Source organism: Misgurnus anguillicaudatus, unplaced genomic scaffold, assembly GCF_027580225.2.
Source record: "Misgurnus anguillicaudatus unplaced genomic scaffold, ASM2758022v2 HiC_scaffold_28, whole genome shotgun sequence".
NCBI classification, from domain to species: Eukaryota; Metazoa; Chordata; class Actinopteri; order Cypriniformes; family Cobitidae; genus Misgurnus; species Misgurnus anguillicaudatus.
In genome coordinates, this window is record NW_027395278.1 from 6,320,459 (window position 1) to 6,338,018 (window position 17,560).

The following is a 17,560-nucleotide window of genomic DNA, read 5'->3' on the forward strand; positions in this document are numbered from 1 at the left end:
GGATTCAGGCCCCACCAAAGCACAGAGACAGCGCTGCTTAGAGTTACAAATGACCTCATGTTAACATCCGATCGTGGTGAAATCTCAATCCTTATATTACTAGACCTTAGCGCAGCCTTTGACACAATAGATCACACAATCTTACTCAATAGACTAGAAAACTATGTTGGTATCAGTGGTCAGGCGTTAGCCTGGTTTAGGTCGTATCTAACCAATCGCTATCACTTTGTTTATGTAAATGAGGAAGAGTCATATCACTCCCTGGTCAAATATGGTGTACCGCAGGGATCAGTTTTAGGTCCTATCCTGTTCTCGTTATATATGTTACCCCTAGGAGACATTATCAGGAAACATAACATAAATTTTCACTGCTATGCGGATGATACCCAGCTTTACATCTCCTCACATCCCAGCGAAACCCACACGTTTTCTAAGCTAGCAGATTGCATTAGCAATGTTAGTGACTGGATGGCACATAACTTTCTTAAGCTCAACTCCAATAAGACAGAGATGCTTATTATTGAACCGAATCGCTACAAACATAATATGTCCGATTACAAGTTGCACACAGATGGCTGCACTGTGGTGCCATCTTCCTCGGTTAGGAACTTAGGTGTGATGTTCGACAACAACTTATCCTTCGATAGTCATATCGGCAACGTCTGCCGCACAGCATTCTTCCATCTTAGAAATATCTCAAAAATTTGCCACATGCTGTCTACATCTGACGCAGAGAAGCTTATCCATGCTTTTATGACCTCTATAATAGACTATTGTAACTCGCTACTTGGGGGATGCCATCCAAATCAGGTAAACAAGCTGCAGCTAGTTCAAAACGCTTCTGCAAGACTGCTTACTCGATCTAAGAAGCATGACCACATAAGTCCAATTCTGGCATCTTTACACTGGCTACCAGTTAATTATCGCATACAATTTAAAATATCACTTATCACCTACAAAGCCTTAAATGGCCTAGCACCCTCATATCTTAGAGAATTACTATCAGAATACAATCCATCACGTGCACTGCGTTCGCAAAATTCTGGTCTCTTAGTTATCCCTAAAATATCAAAAGTGTCTAAAGGTGGAAGATCCTTTTCCTACTTAGCCCCTAAGCTCTGGAATGATTTGCCAACCGTTGTCCGAGAATCAGACACAATAGATACCTTTAAATCTAGACTTAAAACTTTTCTCTTTAACAAGGCATTCACATAATTGTTTTATTAATGGTACTCATCTCACAATAGATAGCTTGAACAACCTAATAAATAAATAAACTAAATCCTCATTTTCGTCAACACTTCAAAGCATGGTAAATGCTATTAATATTCTTAAGAAAAATGTTTAATCTCTCCTTACTCGTTTACATATGTGCAGCAAACCATGAGCCGGGCATAAACTTTTAAAAACAAATGTCACGTATAAAATAGAAAAGGCTACATACAAGGAAAAGAAACGCTACTCTGTGCACATACAAACCACAATACAAGGCCAAACTTCAAAACTACACCAATAAATCCCCGAATCGGGCCATTAATTGCCAAGCGCAGAGGAGTGATTGAAAGTTATGTATGGCATTATGTTATCACTTGCGCGGCCCTTCTCCTGAGGTTTCTGAGTCGAGTAGGGGAGTACTGTGAAGCCCAGACAGGCATCAGGGAGATGGCTGGCGCAGTCACGTCCCCGTCTCCCCTTTACTCCCTTGCTCGTCCGGATTTCAATAAAGCACGATGGGAATAGATTTGTGGTGTTAAGCCCACTAGTCGGGGGCGGGACTTCAGTCCTTAAAAGGGTGTCACTGCACCCATTTCCAAAACATTCGCCGTCCCGTGCATTTTTCTCGTTCTCCCTAAACCAAACTGTGCAGAGTCTTTCACTAGGATGACGTTGTATCTTCAATACGTATGTGTACATGTGTGTGTATGTATGTGTATGTGTGTATATGTATATGTATATATATATATATATATATATATATATGTATATATGTGTATGTGTGTGTATATGTATGTATGTATATGTGTATGTATATGTATATGTATGTATATATATGTGTGTATGTGTGTGTATGTGTATGTATGTATGTATGTATATATGTATATATAGATATGTGTGGATATATATCGATATATATGGATATATGTTTGTGTATATGTACATGTGTATACATATGAATGGCCCCTACGCTAATTGGGTTTTGTTTTTCTTTCTTTATGTCTCGTCCTTCTCTCCGAGGACAATGAGACAAACAGACCCAGTTCCGGTAAATGTGAAAGTCGGCACACCTCTGACCCACCGGCAGACCTTCAACGTGATGCCCAGCTGATGCATGACCAACGACCACCGGCAGAACCCGCTTAACCTCCGCCTAATCTCCTTAATCGTTTCAATGTATATATAAATATATCTCCCAAGGGTTTTTCCCTCCTATGACTTTTTTTTACTTCCCCGGCTGAGCCTGGGGTTTTTTTCTCCTAGGGGGTTTTTCAACCCGGGGAGGCAGCCCTCTTGGGCTTAACTTAGCACCCTCTTCTTTACGTTACATTAGCAATACGCACGCTTATAATGTTGATTCATAGCCGCATCAAATTTAGCTGCTTGTGCTATCGTGTATTATGTTGTGCTATCTGTCGTTTTTCTGCACTTTCCACTGCTTCTATTAATGTAAAGCTGCTTTGAAACAATCACCAATTGTGAAAAGCGCTATATAAATAAAATTGAATTGAATTGAATTGAAAAGTTTCCCAACCTTTTTTGTTCCAGGGACCAGTACATTCATAAAAAAAATCCAGGGACCAGTTGTCAATTTTAAGATGCATCGTTTGAAACATATCACTGTGTAAAAACAGTACAGCCTATCATTTAAATGCATATAATGAACTAGATAGCAACAAAGGCTACTTGTATGAATATATCAATCTTTTTAAACTTTCAGACCGGTTCACAAAATATTTCCCTTCTCTCCCATACAATTAGGTCTACTTTAAAAGCAACTTGCACAGCACTCACTCACTACCAGTAATGGCAAATTGTATGAAAATACCAGTTTTACCTGTCAAATCTCTCCAGAACCACTAAAGACAATCACTTCAACAGCAACATAGTTTTTTCACTTACCAACAGGTTACAACAAAGACTAATTGTATGAAAATAAGAGCCAGTTTCAAGAATACAATATCAAACATACAGTAATTTTTGTTCAGCCTAATCACTAATCAGCCAATACTTTTTAAAAGTATTAAATTAGAGATTAAGCTTTAACCTTTAACAAAAAATACCAGACCAATGAGAACAAAACTATTTTAATGTGAAAAAAAAACATACGCACTCAAAACAACGCAGAGCGTGCCGGAGTTATGTTTGGGACCATTTTACACCATTGTGGAGTGTAGTAAATGAGGAGACAAGAGACGGAGATGCGTTGACTCAGCTTTACTATCCACTTCAATACTACTACCACACAGTACAGCGAGTGATATCAACACACAACCGAAAACCGGAACTCGTCATTATCTACCACCCCTTCCTTAAAGGTACAGTCCCTTGGTGAATGTCTCTTTCAGTCTTAATTGTGGGTCGCTACACAGGCCCCCCCAGAATTCACACATAATGACTGAACAGGTACCCCAAATAGAACATGTGACACTATGCACTACAACAAAATAGAACTGTCCAGCACATAACAGTCCCTGAAACAAAGTCAATGTACAGGGGGGCGGACTGGGCGGCCATACCGGCTGCGCTTAACAGCAGAGGGGCCAAGGGCAAAGGGCGGGGCAGGAACAGGGTTAGGGGCAGGGGTGGAGGCTGCCGCAGGTGGGCGCCCACGCCGGGGGGGCAGTGCCAGCTAAAGCGGTTCGCCAATGTCCACATGAGCAGGTTTGAGACGGTCAATAGCCACCCGCTCAGGCCTGCCCCCATATCCACAACAAAGTTCTTAGGCCCCCCCACCAGGACACGAAAAGGCCCATCGTATGGGGGCTGCAGCGGGGTCCGATGGCCATCATGGCGGATGAACACATACTTGGATGATGGTAAATCCTTGGGCACGTAGGACCGGGGAAGGCCATGATGAGACGTCGGAATGGGGACAAAAGCGTCTGCAATGTTCCGAGACACAGCCCGGTGTGAGCGGCACAAACATCAGCGGCTTGTGGTCAACGAAAGCTGTGAACCGCCAGCCCTCCAACAGGAAACGGAAATGACGGGTGGCGAGGAAAAGACCCAGGAGCTCCCTGTCGAAGGTGCTGTACTTTCTCTCGTTGTCCCGGAGCTTCCTGCTGAAAAATGCCAGCGGCTGCCAGGCTCCACTCACCCACTGCTCACACACAGCCCCCATGGCATAATCAGAGGCATCCGTAGTTAGAGCAACTGGGGCGCTCGGAGACAGGTGCGCCAACAAAGCAGCGTTGGCCAGCGCAGCTTTAGCACCATCAAACGCATCAGTCATCTCTGGGGACCAATCCAACATGTCTGCCGATCTCCTACCCCGCAAGGCATGGTACAATGGACGCATGAGCTGGGCCGCACGGGGGAGGAAAGGGTTGTAGAAGTTCACCATGCCCAGGAACTCCTGCAGGGACTTCACCGTGCGTGGGCGTGGAAAACTGGCGACAGCCTCCACCTTGGCAGGGAGGGGAACTGCCCCTTGCTGGGTGACGTGGTGGCTGAGGAAAGTGATGGACGACCGGCCAAACTTGCACTTGGCCGGGTTGATAATGAGGCCATGCTCACTGAGCCGACCGAACAGCTGCCGAAGATGCATCAGATGGTCGTCTACGGATGCACTGGCCACTAAAATGTCATCCAAATAAACAAATATAAATGGCATATCTCGCAGCACCGAGTCCATGAGCCGCTGAAAAGTCTGTGCAGCCCCCTTGAGGCCGAAAGGCATCCGTAGGAATTCGAAAAGGCCAAAGGGTGTGATGACTGCTGTCTTGGGGACATCCTGCGGGTGGACAGGCACCTGGGGGTAACCGCGCACCAGGTCCACCTTTGAGAAAATGGTGGCGCCGGCTAGATGGGCGGAGAAGTTCTGTATGTACGGCACTGGGCCGGTCGGGTGTGGTGGCATAGTTCAGGCGACGGAAATCTCCACAGGGACGCCAACCGCCATCAGCCTTGGTCACCATGTGCAGGGGGGAAGCCCACGGGCTGTTGGAGCGGCACACGATGCCGAGGTGCTCCATGGTGGCAAACTCCTCCCTGGCGATCGGCAGCTTGGCAGAGTCGAGGCGCCGGCTCGTGCGTAGACTGGTGATGTAGTGCTAGTGATGTAGTGCTCCACGCCATGCTTAGCCATTGCCGATGAAAACGTGGGCGTGGTGATGGCAGGGAACTCAGCGAGCAGGCGTTGATACAGGTCCCCATTGGCCAGCGTGTTCGACAGAAAAAGCGCCCCTGTCCCTCCCAGCGTGCAGGGGTACGAAGCAAAAGAGAGGGCGTCGATCATGCGGCAGTTTGTAACATCCACCAACAGTCTATACGCACAGAGAAAATCCGCTCCCAGGAGCGACGTAGACACAGCGGCCATGACAAAGTCCCAGCCAAAACGGCGCCCACCGAAACACATTTCCACATGTCTTGTGCCATAGGTACGAATGGGTGTGCCGTTGGCGGCGTCCATCGGGGGGCCATGCCCATCAGCTATGGTGTCCACCGGCTTCGCCGGCAGGATGCTGCGCTGAGCCCCAGAATCGACCAGCAGCCGCCGGCCGGACAAGGTGTCAGTGATGTATAACAGCTTGCAGTCACGGCCAGCACTCATAGCTGCTAATGAGCGCCGGCCCTGGCTTTTCCCTGGGCTACAAAACTGCAAGGCTGACGACACTGCTTAGCTTTGGCCCCAAACCTGGAATGGTAATAACACCACCCGTCCTCACGCTGTCGGCGGGCCGTCACTGCAGCTGCAGTGTCTGGGTCATCCTCCGAGGATGGAACAGACGTGGCAGACGTGCGCTGGGTGGGCAGCAGTGCATGGACAAACTGCTGCCGGTTGGCGAGGAAAATCCTGTCTGCCTCCACAGCCAGCGCTCGGTAGTCTTTGGAGGAAGTGAGGGGGGAACTAGCCAGTGCAGTGCGCACGGGTGATGGAAGCTGCAGCAGGAAAATGTGGGCGAAAAGGAACGAGGGATCCGCCCCGCCCAGCACCGCCAGCATCCGCTCCATTAACTCAGATGGCTTGCTGTCGTCCAGGCCGTTCAGGGACAGCAGGCGGTCTGCCTTCTCTAGTTCCGAAAGTTCAAACAGGCTCAACAGGAATGCTTTCAGTGCGTCGTACTTGCCGTCAGCTGGCGGAGCCTCTAACAGCGCCATAGCCCTAGCCGTCGTCGAGGCATCTAAGGCTGCTACCACATGGAAATACTTCGTAACGTCTTGTGTTATTCCTCTCAGCTGGAACTTTGCCTCGATGTGCTGAAACCACGGCCGTGGATTATGCTGCCAAAAGTCCGGTAACTTAATGGTGGCTGCGTAGATAGCGCCGACATTAGCCGCGCCGCTAGCAGCGGCCGGCGCCGCGGCGTTTTCACCACCGTCGTTGTGTGACATAATTCAGTCATGTTCAACTAGCGTCGGGGTCACCAATGTGGAGTCTAGTAAATGAGGAGACAAGAGACGGAGATCAGTTGAGTCAGCTTTACTATCCACTTCAATACTACTATCACACAGTACAGCGACACGTCATTATCTACAGACGGCACTGCACGACAAATAATGACTATTGTATTAAATAACATTATAAAGAGAACAATATTGTAATAAAACATTGTGAATTATTTTGGTTTAGTTGCCGTGTCGCGTTGCTCCAGAAAGAGCGCGTCCACAACATGAGCATTCTGAATGGCACATAACTTGGTTTGAATTCACTTGTGCATTCTCTTAATTTTGTGCAGATATAATTTGTAATGTTTTGTTTATTTTGTATATATCTGATTAATATCATCTAGGTCAGGATACATTTCTTTGCGTTAAGCGCTATGCTCAAGTTTACCGGTATCTATTCAACGCGCACAGCTCAAACAACAAGCACAGCTAATAATAACGATGATAAAACTATTTTATTACTAAATTGTTGGGAATTTATTGGTATTTGTTATTTTCAGCACATTGTTCCAGGAAGAGCGGGTCCACAACAGTAAAAATAATATATTTAAATTAATTAAATATAAAAAGTAGCCTATCATTGTTTGAAAAATCTGCATTTACTGAAATTATTATTTTGTTAAATTGAAAATTAAATAGAAAATATACTTTGGGGACGGGCTTATATGAATATGTAATGTGAAAATATTTACCTTGGAATGGGTTGCGCATCCATACTTTGCTTTTCCTTGGGTCTTTTTCAGATGGAAAATAACGCTCAAACTCATCAGACAGTGAGGTCAGGTGGCAATGTATCAACTAATGAAATTAGCCATTGACGTTTGCTGAGGCCCGCTCATCTCTCCACATACTTCTCTGTCACTTCAGGTGCACCACACTTTTTTTATTGTCCGTTCAGATACGACGTTGCTAAGCAAGGCGCAAGGTGCTCAAAGAAACACATTTTAATTTACTTATTGCTTATTGTTTGGATTAAATAACATGACATGTCATAGCATTTATTATTATTATAAAAATATAATTCTGGGAATATTCTGGGAATATTTCAAGGCCCGGTACCAACGAGTCCACGGACTGGCACCGGTGTTGGGAATTACTGCTCTACAGCAACTCCTTGTTGTTGGAGGTCACCCACAAGGACGTCAAGCCATCGGGTGCGGGGTTTACCTTGTGGTCGTCTCCAGCCTGCGGCCCTCGGATCAAACTGGAGAATAGCTCTCATTGGATGGTCAGAAGGGAGGTGGAGGACATGGCCGAGCCAGCGGGTGCGACGTTGTGCGGCCAGGGAGGATGCTTTTGTCACACGTCAGAGCGGACCACAGACTTTGTGAGTCACGCCCCTTCCTAGGTTCCACCTCGAGGAGGTCCCAAAAGTACCCCAATGACCAGCCAGCAAGGGTAAGTGCCCACAGGGAAAGGACAGGACGGAGCTCCTTTGTCCCGGTCACACCTCCTGCGATTTTGTTGTTGCTCCCGTGGCGCTCTTCTCTTCTTCCTGAAGGCAGAATAAACACACTATGAATTTTTGGGGAATAGGTGAACAGCACTTCCTGGATCCACTGTGCACTAAGTGTCCTCGGGCCCGTCTCTAGTGGCCTCATTCTCCTACTCAAGGTTGTGTTGAGTATTGGTTGTCGTACTTTCCCTTCTACATGGAGCCTTCTAGATACCCGAGATGGATGAACATGGACAGGTAAGTAGCGAGGATCGTTGGTGTATTCCTCCACTCTAGGTCTCTGTCAACACAGGGTGAGTTAGCTTTAGCTCTGGGTACAGGTAAGTATCGTTCGTCGCCGTATTCTTCCACTCTAGGCTCTCAAAATGTGCAAGATGAGTTAGCTTTAGCTCTGGGTACAGGTAAGTATCGTTTGTTACTATAATCTTTCACTCTAGGCTCCGTTATAGCTTCCTACTTTTAGGCTTTTCAGATCATACAGGGTGCGTTAGCGTTAGCTCTGAGTGTAGGTAAGTATCGGTCGTCGTGATATTTTCCTACTTTGGGCTTTCAGTACATACAGGATAGATTAGCTTAGCTCTGTACAGTACCTCCACGATGAACTCATACACCTCCGTTTCCTCTGGGCCACAGATGGCAGTGGGTAGTCGTAAGGCTTGGGCGATTACTGGTGGCAGCAGCTCTCACTCGTTCTGACAGGGGCTCCCCAGACCTGAGGGAAAACTTGGATTTACTGTACACACACAATATTCGATGGTCAGGTTAGGCCCGCAAGACCACAGGGTTTCACTCTGTCACTTCAACTCCTCCACTGATGTCCTCATACATGGTGGGGCAGTTTTAGACAGCAGTCGTACTTTGCAACAATAATGTCCAAACAAAAGAAATAGCAAGCATCAAGATCCGTTGTACTCACAGTCTGTGTTGATACTCGTCTCACTCTCTCCACAGCTTGCTTACCGGATGCTCCACAATTCCACCGTGACTTCACCCTGGCCGGTTTCCTTCTCCGTGTCTTTAACACAACACACACAAAGGTAAGTATGTTTCCTTCTTAACATTCACGTTGCTCACCCCGTTTACTCATCTGCTTCCCATCCTTCAAAGCACGCAGCAAAAATCATCCAGAGCCTCACTCGTCCTGTTTACTTCCGGGTGTTTGACTCACCGCTTCGCCCGCGGCGCTTCTTCCCCATCAACATGCGTGACTTCTACATCTCCACTGCTCCTTTTGTACCCTATACATCCACGGAGACGCCCAGTCAGCAATTGCCACGTCATTCCTCTCACCTGCTGTGAATTCGGCCTGATTTAGGTTGCCCAGGGTTACCCGGAAGAGACGGTGTTTGCGGTATTCGGTCCGGGTGGAACTTTTCCTCTCACCTTTGGTTCCGCCCTAAAAGTCACTCCGTGACACTTTGGACTGGCACGTGCGGGCTCTAGCATTTGATTGGAAACCCACTGGGGCCACCTAATGTTCTCGATGGTTCTGAGAGCCAGAATAATCTTGCAGCCAGTGTCTTGTTTAAGGGCCAAGTCTCCGAGCCATAAAGCAGGATGGAGGGTACTGCTGAGTTGTAAATCCGGAGCTTCGTCTTGTGTGAGATAGTCTGGTGCCACCAGAGTGGTTTCCAGAGAGATAGCAGAGCTGACACAGCCAGGCCTCTTATGCAGGTAATCTCTGGTTTTAGGTCCCCGTTTTCTGTCACTATGGATCCCAGATACACAAAGTTTTTGTCATTGCCGGGCCGGAGGGAAGGTGGATGCGGACATGAACTTGGATTTCGTCCAGCTCACCTGGAGGCGGAGCTTCTCCGCCTCTTCACTGTATATGCCCAGAGCGTCTCTGAGTTGGGTGTAGGACGTGCTGAGCAGGATGATGTCATCAGCATACTCCAGGTCAGTCAGGTGGTAACTGTCGAAGGACACTCCGAGGACCCGCTCCCAAACCCTGGACATCAGATGGTCAATGATGCAGTTGAAGAGGTCAGGTGCGGCCACTGGAGACGGGAAACCAGTCTGAATCTCTGCCGTTGATGCGGACACATTTGAGCATTGCTGTAAAGCAGCTTGAACAGGGCAATGATCTTGGGTGGTACTCCAAGGGCGTGTAGGATACTCCACAATGAAGTGTGGCAGACGGTATCAAAGGCAGCCTTCAGATCTATGAACCCGATGTAAAGATGGTGATCTTTACGGAATTCATAGGTCTTCTCTATAAGCAAGCGAACGGCGGAGATTTAGTCTATTGTAGAGCAATAAGGCATGAAGCTGGCCTGCTGGGGACGGCTGCTGCTTCTAATGCCTGGGAAAGCATGATTAAGCAAGATCCTGGTAAAGCTGGGGATGGAGAGAAGGGTAATGCCTCTGTGGTTGCCATTTTTTAACAGTTGTCAAATATTAAATGTTTTGTTCATTGTGCCTTAACTTAAATTACATACCATGGAAAAAAAAAATCAAAAATATTATTTATTGCCATCTGTAGTTTAAACAGAATCTCATGACAATCCATACACTGTAAAAATGATATCACAATATTTGTTTGTTACTTTAACTTAACAAATTAAGTTAAACAGTTTCTACTTGTTTTTCTAAGTTATGCTAACTTAGTAAAACTTTAAAAGGAGGTTAAATTGACTTGAATAATTATGTTGCTTAAACTTCATGCTGCATTTTTTAAAGTGATAGACGTATTTTGTCAATTCGTATAAACTTTTATGACCACTTTTGTATGATTTGCTTTCACCTCTGTGACTTTGGGGTTAGTGGCAGGGTCAGGGCTGTTTTTTTATAATAAACATGCTTATTTGTATGATTCAATTTGTAAAAATTTTATACAAATTATCCAACTTATATGCACATATTTTCGTGGGATCAGTACTTCGGGACAGATAAAATTATTATAATAAATTATATTATTATTTTATTAAACTTGTGTGTCTGTATACCTCTGTTTTAACTCATTGAATGTTTTGCAGATACCTTCTGGACAAACCCACAATTTCGGGTGAGGATTGAAGAGCTTGATGAGGAATGTGCTGGTGGGCAGTACCCTGAAAACATACTGGTGTCCCTCATGCAAATCAATGAAAAGAGAAACAGAAGTCTTGCTTCTGAACGCTCAATTGGCTTCTATGTTTTTGCGGTCAGTATTAACAAAAAAACAGTCTACACAATCTGTAAATGTCACAGAATACAGTTTTAATTTTAAAATATTTCATAATATATATATTTCATATATATAAAAAATGTATAATTATTCTTATTTCTGAATTTATTGTTTCTACTTTTACAGATACCACCGAAGGCAAGTAAATATAAATCAAAACTACTCATTAAATACTATTATTCTGATGAGAGTACAATATTTATTATTATTTTGTTTTTTGAATATACTTTGTTGCATAGTATTCATATAACAGGTTGCTTGAATACAGGTTTTATTTCATTCTCTTTTAGCTGAAAGATGAAATAGGAAATTTCCCAGCCAAGTTCTTTAATCAAAGAAAACCTGTGGCAGATACTGGGATCGTCAAAGCAAGAGAAGTGATGAGTTTCTTCAAACTTAAACCAGGGGCGTATATCATCATACCATCCACTAACAAGCCTAATGAAAATGCGAAATTCATTCTGTCCGTTTACTCAAAAATTGAATCTCATAAGAGAACTGGGAAACGTGGGATGACAGATGTTTGACTGAGGCAAAGTGTTGTGCTTTATGTAGCATTAAATGACTAGGACCACCCACTTAGAGCCATCCGACATTTATAGTTATAAGTAAGATTTTTTTTATCAATTTGGCAAGTTGTCATGTCCACTTGCAACACATACATTCACATGCATTTTAACCTGAAATATAATTGCTACTGTGAAACATTAGAATTTATAGTATATAAGAGATGGGAAAACCCAGTGTTAAGTGCTATGCTGTTTATAAACAACCATGATTGTATTTTTTAAACCAGTGTTAGGTCAAATAGAAACATTTTCTGGTAAATTTTACCCAACAGCGGGGTTCGCCCCTTTTTGAACCAATGCTGCGTTGAAAATAACCCAGCCTTTATTTTGTGCACTCCAAGATCTTTAACCACTCAAAATGTATCCAAACCAAATTGTGATGGTCCTTTAATGTATATGATTGTCTCCTTTTGTTATACTTTACTTATATCTGCATTTGTGAAACTGTTTTCAGTCAGTTGATTTAAGTTCTATTAAACTCATGCTGTAGGTTTGTGTTTAGCTTGGGAGTGTATTCAGTAGTTAACATTTTTTATGCAATTTTACTCCTATCAGCATGTGCTAACAAAAGTAACTTGGAAAACTGTGTACATTAATAAAAAAAAATGTTTTAACAAAGTACTTGTTGATTTTAGTGTCACAAAAGATATTTCTGTATACTCCAATCCTCACATTAATTTCTGGGAGATATTTACATTTATGCTTATGGCATAGACTTACCTGAACTTGCATTTAGGCATTTTACAGTATGTGCATTCCCAGGAATTCATGACCTTAGGGTTGCTAGCACCACTCTTTGCTAGTTCATGAGTTGAGTTCAGGTACATGAAACCTAACAGTTCTTTATCTTTAAGTGTTTAACACATCATTGTAAAGAGGACATTATCTTGGTTATCTGGAACCTTAACAGATTTTCTAGACTTGTTTCTGGTTTTGTGCTCTAGGCACAAATGAGCGTGTGAACCGTGTGCATTTCACAACTTACAGCAAACATTTCATGCCTGTGCAGTTTCCATACACTGTAAAAAATAAATTGTTGGCTCAATGAATTATTTTTTAGTAACTAGTTCCACAGAAATTTTACGTTCACTCAATTTCTGTCTCCAAAGTGTTTCCTGGATTGATGTTTTTTAGTTGGCCCAAATTTGACTCAAAAATAAAAAAGTATGTTGGCTCAATTAGCTTTATAGTTCATTCAACTAAAATGTTTTAATCAGTTGAATCTTTAAAAACTTACAGCAAAGACTCTGTCAATTAAAATTTAAGTATTCACTCAATGTTTTATGTGTTACTTCAATTAATATTTATTATTTGGGATTTTTTTAATAACATTTTTAAATTATTTATCAAATAATTTATGCTGGTGTTGTAAACAAAATAATTAACTTCAGTCACATAAAAACAAAAGCTTTTTATTCACTTATCATACAGACTGAACATACAGAATTAAGTCTTAAAATAGAGGGCATAAAACAGTCCAAAAAGCCTCCAAAGTCAGTCAGAACATCTCCAGGGCCATTTAGGAGACTTTCCTCAGCCAGTCCAAGCGGAGACTGTCTCGCTATGTATCCCTCTGAGGAATATAAACACACAAACATACATAAATACATGTTTAATATAATAAAGCTTGACGGTGAAAGACTTTATTCCCTAAATAACGTTAATGTTAGGCCAAATTTCCCTCAGACATCATCACACATAATTAAACACTATTGGGCGGTTTTCTCGGACAGGGCTTTTCACTGACTAAAATAACTTACTGACATCTCTTAACATATGAGTGCTATTGTTTTATCTCAAAATGCACGCCAGTATTGTATTATATAAGGTTTGTTTGTAAAAATGTCCCAATTATAATAAAGACCGAGTTCTAAACTCCGGTAAACCAACCCTATATCCAGGCTTTTTATCTTAACTAAAATAGCTCCACTTTACTTCGGTCACATAACATAACACACTTCTAATATATCTTTACAAAAATATAATTACAAAAACGTCGAGTATTTGCGTCTTTGCCAATTAATATATTCTAAAATTAACATTTAATTACAAACACTTACCTGACGTGAACTTGAGGAAACGGCTGACTTGTGTGTCCTTCCTTGTGTGAAACAGTAAGTGATTCCAGCTGTTGCGTGCGGATTGATCTCAGATGAAATGACCTGTGATCCAGATCCTTCCGAGTTAAAACATTTTAAATTCAAAATACACAGACGCACGCCCATACATACATACATACATACATACATGCACACGCGCGAGGACGCGCGCGCGCACACACGCACGCACACGGGTACACACACGGGTATATTTAGAAGTTTTAAGATTGTTATGATATTGGGACTATTTCTCCACTCGCACCTTCAGCTCTGAAGTTCAAATTCGCAGGCAGTACGCAGTCCGATTATAACGAATGTGAAAGATATGAAATATCATTCAACAGCGATATCATTTAAGTGCAATCCTAAAATATGATTTAAAACATACCGGTAAACCTTTTATTATTAAGTATAAGAAATTAAAATGAATTAAATCGCATGTTTAAACGCCACAGAGATATCAGAGCCAGCAGTCGATTTCTGATGGGCTTGCCGAGGTGAGGCTGCGCTGGGCGGGGTGTGAGCGCTTAAGTGTCTGTGATTTTCTGGAGCTCTTCTGGAGCTCATCTCCGTCCGAAAGTGTCCGAGCACATTTTTAAATAGACGCTATCTATATTAACCGACCGCATATTTAAACATAAAGCACATACATTCACGCCTGAACAACTCTTAAAATTACATTTTGTTACCAAATAACAGTAATATTATGAGCATTTTGTTGTCAGGAAACATAGCTGTCATAAGTCCACATATTGACCAGATTTGTCTTAATTAGTTCAGTCAACACTAGCCATTCTGAATGTTGACTGAATTTGAAAATAACCATTCACTTAATGTTTTAAACACAGATTTATCTAGACTTAAAATAATATGTCTACTCAACTAAGCCCAAACAAGAAAATTGGTTTAACTTATATATTTTTGCCCTTCCAACATTTCATTAATTGGATTTTTTACAGTGTACCAGGCAAAAATATATCCAGACAGGACGCTTCAATAACAGTTACGGTGTTCAGAATGTGTCGGTAGCCTAAAACCAATGTGGCAAAACATTAAAAACTGTTAGAAAGCTGACAGATTTTATACATATGCAGAAACAGACTCAGAATAATTAACTGCATGTTGTTGAAAAGCTTGTTGTTGCATATGGTAACTGCCCCGATAATAACACTGCACTCTCAGAAAAAAGGTACAAGAAAGTACAAAATTTGTCTCTGGGTGGTACCTTATAAAAAAGTACACTTTTGTACCTTAAATACATATCTGTACCAAGATGGTAGTTTTCCTTTTTTTCTGCTGTGCGTAATGTTACTTTACAGAAGAGGGCAGTAGATTACTGAAAAGTGGTTTATAGTATTCACTAACCATGGCATTTAAAGAAAACTATTTTATATCAACTTAGACAAATTAATACATACCTATCTTTTTTCACTTCCATGCAGGGGCGGCTCTAGTCCTTTGATTGCCCTAGGCGAGATTGAGTTTTGCCCCCCCCAGTAAAAAAAATTCACTCCAACAAGCAAATTATGACTAATGATACACTCTAATAAATTACACATACAAAAATGCTACAAATAATGTAAAAAAAATTACAAACATTTATAAAAAAAGAAAGTTGCACATTAAGTAAGGTCTAAAATTAGCATTAGTTGCAGAAATCAAATCAAATTAATAAAACACCGTCTTTATTGTATAAATTAAATATAATGATTATTTTTTTGAGCTACAGAAGTGATTTTCTCTTTGTCTTGGGTTGTTTGATTAACATCAATGACACAGACCTAAGTAGGTTAATGTATTTGAGGTTACTGTCTCATTAAGAGAAGCTTGGATCTGGTTTTAGGTTTTCTAACTTAAGAAATAAAGTCTCACTTTAGCACCTTTTTATGGTTAAATTGTTTAAAAATCACTTGAATGTTAACATTTTCATGCCTTTGAAACGTGTAAATGATAAACTTTTTTCCAATTTAAACTTGCATATTAATCTGTGAATCGCATATGCGAGCCGAACGTTTGGATCACGGATCAACTGTGATCCGTCACAGCGCTGATTAGAAGACTAAACGTTACCGGGGCTTTCTTCTTCCTTTCTCCGTTTTTGTCCCTGTGCACCAGAGGGTTTAGTAGACCGCTTCATTTTAGATCAACACACCAGCAGCTGAGCACTTGCCTAACATAACGCAACTCCCCTCCCACCAAAGGGCCCCCAGGTGCCCCCAACACATTTGTAGCCCTAGGCAACCGACTAGTCCGCCTATAGCAATCGGTGGCCCTGTTTTTATGTTTTCCCTATTTAAAGACTGTTACACGAGTAAGTATGGTGGCACAAAATAAAATGTAGCGATTTTTTTAAGCGGATAAAAAACTAAGAACTTATTGTATGGCGAAAGAGCACTTAATTTGCAGCACTTTGACCTCGGGCGCATTAATTTCGACGGAAGTTTGAGGTTACTGTCTCATTAAGAGAAGCTTGGATCTGGTTTTTGACTCTAATCTATACATAAACTTAAGAAATAAACAAGTTTTTATTAGAAAAGGAATACTTTGGAGATCATTTTGTTTGTATGCACCCTGTCAAGAACAGAAAGATTTTATGTTCGCTTGCTTTTTGAAACGCGTCTCTCCGTGTGTCCACTTTTGAGTGCCCTTAAATGTGTGCGCGCACACGTACACACACACACAAATGGAGGGGGAATTCCAAACGGCCCAGCATAGATGTCACAGGAGTGACGATCTTTTAGGCGGAACCAAAAATTGGGAAAGTTTGGTTCCGCCCGGATGTTTCCACCCGGACCGGTAAGAGAAACATCCGGTAGCGTCGCGAACGCTGAAATCAGCCAAATCATACACAGCTGGCAGTTATTAAGAGGAGCGCCGGGTGATTGGACGAAAGCGACACCAGGAGAGTATTTTAGAACAACGTAAATCACAGCCTTGGTGGTTGTTGTTACGGTGTGTTGTTGTGTATCGTAGCGCCGAGTTGGGCTCGCCGGATACGCTGTTTGGATCGCTGTATTGCTCTCTCTCTCTCTTGCTTGGATTACAGATCTATGCAAAGGAAGATATCGACGACCTTATAGGTGGAATATTAGACGAATACTAACGTTGGATGAGAGAAACGGAGGAAGAGGAAAACTTACTGTTGTGAGTACGCACCTGTGGAAGAGTGGTGTTGGTGGCTGGAAAACACCTCGTTTATGCATCTGGAGTTATTACAGCGTGAAGTCAACCTAGGACGAAGGGAGACAGAAGTTGTGAGTAACTACATCTCTTGAAGTAGGTGTTTTATATGCAGTTGATTTATGCAATCGTTTGGAGTGTTTTTCAAGAGAGAACGAGTGGCCCTACCCCTGTACCAGCGTGGTGGGTGAGCCGAAGGGTTTTTGTGTAAGCAGCTACAGTGACGACAATAAACAAACGCTAGGCCGTCTACCATCTCCCTATTCTCGCCCAGAGCAAAGTGGAAGAAGGCGGGTGTCATTGTGTGCACTGAGCGTGGTGGGTGAGTCTTTTGGATGTAGATCTTTTCACTTGAAGTGGTGCTGTGTAATGCTGTGTATTGCAGTGAGAGTGCTGTGTCTTGTCTGACGTAACCCTGCCTTCAGTCACTCGTCCCGGGACGACGAAGAGGAAAAACGGCGCTAGAGAACATCTGTACGAT

General features: G+C 42.7%; 1 protein-coding gene and 1 long non-coding RNA gene across 2 annotated transcripts in view; one reads left to right on the top strand and one right to left on the bottom strand.

Moving 5' to 3' along the window:
* The window catches only part of LOC129418004 (calpain-1 catalytic subunit), a 47,030-nt gene extending 34,626 nt beyond the window's left edge, over positions 1-12,404 (top strand). Inside the window, exons 11-13 of the mRNA XM_073864730.1 lie at positions 11,041-11,207; positions 11,358-11,369; positions 11,522-12,404. Coding sequence (XP_073720831.1) covers positions 11,041-11,207; positions 11,358-11,369; positions 11,522-11,758 — 416 coding nt within the window. The 3' untranslated portion in view covers positions 11,759-12,404. The remainder of the gene's footprint in view (positions 1-11,040; positions 11,208-11,357; positions 11,370-11,521) is intronic.
* Positions 12,405-13,196: 792 nt separating this feature from the next.
* On the bottom strand, positions 13,197-14,859 carry LOC141362597 (uncharacterized). Its single transcript, XR_012368324.1, has 2 exons — positions 13,861-14,859; positions 13,197-13,373 (listed from the first exon to the last, which is right to left on the bottom strand). It is a non-coding gene; the product is annotated as an uncharacterized lncRNA (long non-coding RNA).
* Positions 14,860-17,560: the final 2,701 nt, after the last annotated feature.